General features: G+C 43.5%; 1 protein-coding gene across 1 annotated transcript; it reads left to right on the forward strand.

Annotated features, from left to right (window-relative positions):
• The first annotated feature begins 170 nt into the window (after positions 1–170).
• On the forward strand, positions 171–4194 carry LOC137559190 (uncharacterized protein DDB_G0288805-like). Its single transcript, XM_068271792.1, has 2 exons — positions 171–413; positions 2089–4194. Exons 1-2 carry the CDS (start codon positions 314–316, stop codon positions 3081–3083), a joined length of 1095 nt encoding a protein of 364 aa, XP_068127893.1. The 5' UTR covers positions 171–313; the 3' UTR covers positions 3084–4194.
• The last annotated feature ends 2202 nt before the right edge of the window (positions 4195–6396 follow it).

Genomic DNA, 6396 nt, shown 5'->3' on the forward strand with positions numbered 1-6396 from the left:
TCAAAATTGTACATGTAAGCATATGTAGCATTTTTGGATGCACCTGTCAAAAGATAAATTTAGAAGAACTCTATGAAAAAGGCAGAGTTCTGCATTGACATCATAATGTGCCTGTATTAACTACCAATAAGTTTATGTATGCACTTTGCGTCACAATGGCCTGTATATGTATTAAGGGTTGCACTGCTTAATTTAAACTTTTCATTTTCTTGCTACATTTTTGTTTACCAAGGTTTCCGAAATTAAAAAGGTTAGGCGTACAGGAGAGAGATGCAGAAAGCGGTTTCAACAGTGTAGACGTCTCGTTGTAAAGATGATGGAAGACCGAGACATACAGGATGCAGAGTATAACCGCTGGCAAGAATTAGTTAGAAATACAGTGCGGTCTATGCCCAAAGTTGCTCGACGGTTCGGTAAGGACAAATTGTAATAAATTTATTTTAACGTTCAATAAATGTAAATAATATGCATCCTTAGGTTCACTAGATGTCCCTTCTGCAAAGTATTAGGGGGGGTGATAGTGAACGATTGATGGGTGATTGAAGGTTAATTGATTGATGGTTAATTAGTGGGTGTTTAGAGGAAAGAACAGATGTAAACAATGCACTAGGGAGCATATAGGATGACAGTTTTTAGAGAGTAATAATGTCGTGGAAGGGTAATCATATGCGCACTAGCGCCATGTTATGTTCTGATGTGATGGTTGGAAGTGACAGCTAACGATTGATGACTGATTGATCGGTGATTGAAAGGTGATGTTCGTTGGCTTATTACAAGGGGGGACAGTGTACAGTTTACAGGGGTGGTGGATGGTGTGGTCTGGGAGAATGAACGGTGCTGGGGGGGCCCGGGTGGCAGTTAGGTCCATAAACAAATAAAAAGTTTGAAAGAAAGTGACATGGAGTGATTGATGGGTGATTAGGTGGATGTTTTGTTTTGAAGTAGGTGGTTTGGCGGTTGGCCGGGGGAAGATCGGAGTGTTGCTGTGACGATCAGGGGCCAGGGGTGGTGGAGGATCAGTGTGCTTGTTGCAGACTAGGGTGGCTGCAGCCTGCCCTGGTGGTACCTTAAACATTGTGACCACCAGGGCAGGAGGCAGCCTGTATGATACGCTTAGTATATATTGAAAAACAAATCATATGCTTGGTATGCGTCGATGGTTGAGTTAGCAGCTCGCCAGCGCTTGGAAAAGGCCAGCAAGCTGTAGCTGCTTGTGGACGGAACCAGTTGCAGTGGGCAACGCACGTCGTCAGTGACGCGATGGCTCCCCGGGCACGCCTTCGTTAACCGCCACGTTTGCGCCTTTGGCGGTCCGTAAGGCTGCCACTTTGACGCCCCGAATGTGTCTTACGCGGTCCTTAATTTTTTCATGTATGACCGTGTTATCCATTTGGTGTCTTTAAGTGTACATTACTGTTGTAATGTATAAAAAAATCCTGCTTATTCATTCAAGGGTTAGTAGTAATGTTTTTAAAGGTAGATGATCACAAGCAGTGCAAGTGAAGTAGCATTGCTTACATGTATATATATATATATATATATATATATATATATGCCAGACTCTTTATCACTTCTTAAATAAGTTTTACTTTCCTCACTCCGCTTTACAACCATTGTTCAAAATAGGCATCAAGGTCACCTTCACAACAGCTCACCTTCAAAATTCATCCGGCATATGTTATACTCTTTTTTTATAAGCCCATAAGCTAAAAAAGCTAATTTTATGGACCTTGTGAAAAGGGGCGTAATCTAACAGTATTTTACCATTGTTGTATTAGCCCTGTTATTATATTGCTTTTATAAAGACCAATGGAGGTTGTGAGGTATGAAAAGTTAAAACATTTTTGAAAACAGCGATCTAATTGATGAGATGGGTATGTATATTAAGAGAACAGTGTTTGCAGGACTATTTCAGCATTGTGGTTTTGTTTTTCAACTACTAACAGTCACTACGATGCATCTTAATATATTAATGGTTTTTGAAACTTTAATTACTTTGAAGTACACTTTTTTGTAGTTTTAATTGTTGTATGTGAAGGTTGTATGCATATCAAACCACATGAACTCAATGTTCTCCTTCTCAACCAGTTACAAGACCTTACAGAAAAAGGAAAACCTCCAATCCACCAGACTACGCAAGCTACGCTTCGTCAAACACTGCAAATCAGCATGACCAACCTGAAGAACCTTCAGAAAGAGACCAAGAAACAATGAACTTACCTGTAAAGAAGGTAAATAATCACACTATCATTCCACAGAAAGCTAATTCTTGCAATGCAACAGCAGATAAAAGCAGTGTTGGAAACAAAATGGCAGAAAATGGCAGAAGATCAGAAAAGCGTGGACACGGTAAAAACCAGGAACATTGTGAGTTACTTAACGTGACAAAAGTCTCTGATACGCAACATACAAGGCAAACAGACGGAACTGCAGTACAAAATACAGTTAAATTATCGAAAAAAAAATCTACTACCACAAATGTTAACAACATCAGTGATAGTTTGGTTACTAATGATAATGATTGTGCACACAATGTAAACAATAGGCAGCAATCAAGTCAACGAAGTGTAGGTAAAGAAAAATCCACTGATAACGTGCTTACGAATGTCAGTCGTCCAAGTTGCAGACCATCGGTAGATTTTGAAGTTCATGATGCAGTACATGCTGGAAGTGATAGTGGTTGTGGTAATTTACACTCTGATTCACAAAATAGTAGTATTAGTGAAGACATAGTTATTGGCAGAGCAGGAAAACAAAAGTCACAGGTACCATCAGGTAGAAAAAGTAAAGCCAAATCTAATTGTCAAGCCGTTCAACCATATTACAAACATGCACAACTAAGTACTACACCTTGCAGTGGTAGTATGCAAATAGTGCCTGCTCACAACAGGGAGTTTGATATGACATGCAAATTACTAGAGGTACAACAAACAACTCTACAGTTACTGGCTACCATAGCTGAGGGACAGAAACAAATGTTGGATAACCAAAAGGGAATGCTGAAGGAAATGAAACAAAAAAACAAGCGTAGAAAACACAAAAACAATTACAGACAGGCAGAGAGTTCCGATTTCGAGGATTAGAGCTACGGAATAGTACTTCAACAGTAATACCATTTTTTTTCCCATTGCCCAAAAAATTAACATATGCCCATAACAAAATAAGAAGTTCTTTTTCAGAAACCCCCCCAAAAAACCCTGCTCTTTTGCGATCTGTAAACACAATGTAAATCAAGGATTTCATTATTTTACTATGGAAAATATGAGGATTCACACATTTTTTTTTTTTTAAGGTTACCTGTGCTTGTAATGGTCACTCGCGGGCATCCAATGACCGTCCAGGTAATGAACCATGCTCTTGGCTTGGCCTACAGTTTGCTAAAAAGGCATGTGAGACCTTGTAGTTTAATAAAATCTATACAAGCATTGGCGTGCCATTCCTCACGCTCGTGTTAGCTGTAGCGTACTACGCAGGCACACAGTGTTCTGTGTGTCCGTAGTACGCTACTACTGACATCAGCATGATTCAGGAGATGGAAGAAGGGACCATGGATTTTATACTTTAAAGTCTTAATCTTCATAAATTAAATGGAACTAGAGAGGAAAGCGGTAAAGTTATTTGTACATACCTTGGTCTTCCAGCAGCTACATAAAGACTAATATCTCCCACGACGGGATCCTCAATGTACTCCGTTTTGTATTGTGGGTCACGTCCTTCCCTGGTGATTGTCCAGTCGGAAGTCTGCTCCATGCTTACCTCTCCAGCGGCTGCTGTACATGCGCACAGAGCGCACTTCACTGGCTTAATGTGTACCCTCCCCTTTAAGGATGTGACACACACCAGGCAAAAGGAGGAAGCGTAGGACCGCGTTGTGGGAGCGATTACTGTTTGTGGAGCTGCGTTAAGACCCATGTATGTATAAAATAATTTCACTTTCCTCTTTGTTTCCCTTGAAGCCGACGCTTAGCCCGAGCATCGGTGATTAGCTGCGGGAACCAAGTGTCTTTGTGTATGAACCATTACAAGCATCGGGAAGCTTCTAATCTTTTTCACTCCACCCCATCACTGTGTATCCATAAGTGTAAGGTTTAACATGATTACATGTCACGTTACTGTTTACTTGAAAAACATTTTTGGGGTACAATGTTCAAAATAGATAGCTAAATAAGGTAACATATTCAAACTATGCACATTGATGGAAAATTTTTTTTACTCCTAAGATGATATTTCTTACAGTTGTTTGAAGTTATTTCAAAGTGAGTAATCATTTTGGATTACTCAATCTCAGCATAGTGTGAATAACAGTTATTTATGTTGTTGTAATGCAAGTTGATCTTCACAACTGTTCAAAGATTTAATTTGTAAAAGTAAAAGTTAACGTATCCATTCTTTGGATACTTATAACGGCTCTGTCATTTTCACTGACTTCAGTCATTGCCTACAATACAACAATACTCAGGCCCGGCCCTAGACCATTTGCCGCCTGAGGCAAACTTTAAAGAAATCGCCGCTGCGCCCCACGTGGGTGTGGGGGGGCCGCCCGAGCTGGAGGGGATAGCGGGCAGGAAGGGGGTATTGGGGCTAGCGGCGGGGAGGGGGGTCGGACCCCCCCCTCCCTCGCCTGGGTCCCCCGTCCTCCGCTCCCCTCCAGCTTGTTATGCGCGCTGGCTGGCTGGCTGCAGCTGTAAGAGGCAACGGGCGGGGATCACTCATCTCTTCCTCGTTCAGCCTGCGCTCCACTGACGTCACTTCCTGCTATGCCGCAGGAAGTGACGTCAGTGGAGCGCACGTTGGAACGAGGAAGAGGTGAGTGATCCCCGCCCGTTGCCTCTTACAGCCGCAGCCAGCCAGCCAGCCAGCGCGCATAACAAGCTGGAGGGGAGCGGAGGATGGGGGACCCAGGCGAGGGATGGGGGGGGTCCGACCCCCCTCCCCGCCGCTAGCCCCAATACCCCCTTCCTGCCCGCTCTTACCTCCAGCTCGGGCGGCACTCCACACCCACGGACGGGCGGGTGCCGCCCCCTCAGAAGCGCCGCCTGAGGCAAACGTTTCACCCCGCCTCATGGGCGGGCCGGCCCTGCCAATACTTACATGGCCTACTCAAATAAGTCATATACATCCAATAAGTTAAGGAGGAACTTTAAGAGCAGGGTTTAAAGAATGTTATCTGCATAAAGAGGCTGGATCTGCCTATACAGCCCAACCTATGTTACTACTCAAAACCCCACTCCAGTCCCCTTGCACTATGCAATCCCTCATAAATCACAGCCGTGGTGTGAGGCTGTGTTTACATCAGTAGTGTCAGTCTCAGCTGCTCCACCGCCCTTCCCTCCGGTCTCGTTCCCTGCCCCCGTCCATTCCCTCCAATCATCAAGGAGGGAAGGGATGCAGGGCGGGACTGGAGTTATGCAGGAGTGGGGGGAAAGCAGCATGCTGACACTATTCATAGAAACACAGCCACCTCTGACAAGCTGTTTGTCATCAGCGTGGCTGTGATTTATGAGGGATTGCAGAGTAAAGGGGGACCTTAGGGGGGTTTGGGATAGCAATAGAGGCTGGGCTGTATAGGCAGATCCAGCCTATGTATGCAGATAATATATTTCAAACCCACCTCCGGTTATCTTTAAGAGCAAGGCCTGAGAAAAGATCACAATTGAGGAAAATGCACCGGCCGAGCTGCGGTGCCATACAATTTCTTTTATCTTATGTTACTGTCACTTACAGTCAATTGTCGCTATCAGACAAAACAAAGTTTTTATACACTATTGACCAAAATTTTGGACAGAAAAGGAGTCTGTCCAGAATAGGAAACACACCCAGCATCTAGTTGAAATAGTATGTGGTAAATAGCTTAAGCTTAACACATAGTCAAGTAACCAAAAATGGACTTTGTCCAAAAAATTCATTTATGAATGAAAGTGACATCAGCATAGGCGAAAAGTAATGTACACCAAATTTTACATTGTTGTTGTTTATCTGTTTGTTTGCACATAGTGTTCTTTTAGTTATTGTTAAAGATAATGATGCTGTAAAGGAATTATTAATCAAAAACCATAATGTTACATTCACAAAGCGCTGCCTGCACAAACTTGTTGCCAAAATCTCTCATAAAAGAACAAGAAGTGTCCGCCGCAGTACAATGGGGGACATGTAGTGACTTCAAGAGCACCCTTCAGATGCTCGGTGCTCTTAAAGAGAGTATGAAGCGAGATTACATCTCGCTTCAGACCTCATATACAGCAGGGGCATGCGTGCCCCTGCTACAACGCCGCTATCCCGCCTCTTAATGTTGGTCCCTTACCCCCCAAAATTCCATCCGTTATGCGGGTGAGCGCTTCCTGGTATGGGCAGGGCTAACCGCTGCAGACCTGCCCCATGCGCGTCAGTCAGAGGCGT

The sequence above is a fragment of the Hyperolius riggenbachi genome, chromosome 1, assembly GCF_040937935.1.
Source record: "Hyperolius riggenbachi isolate aHypRig1 chromosome 1, aHypRig1.pri, whole genome shotgun sequence".
Lineage (NCBI taxonomy): Eukaryota > Metazoa > Chordata > Amphibia > Anura > Hyperoliidae > Hyperolius > Hyperolius riggenbachi.

What these genes read in the sequence shown, in the direction of transcription:
- LOC137559190 (XM_068271792.1), top strand. Translation starts at nt 314, where the DNA reads ATGATGGAAGACCGAGACATACAGGATGCAGAGTATAACCGCTGGCAA. An exon ending in CAAAGTTGCTCGACGGTTCG is followed by an intron (nt 414 to 2,088) that starts GTAAGGACAAAT and finishes CTTCTCAACCAG; the next exon opens with TTACAAGACCTTACAGAAAA.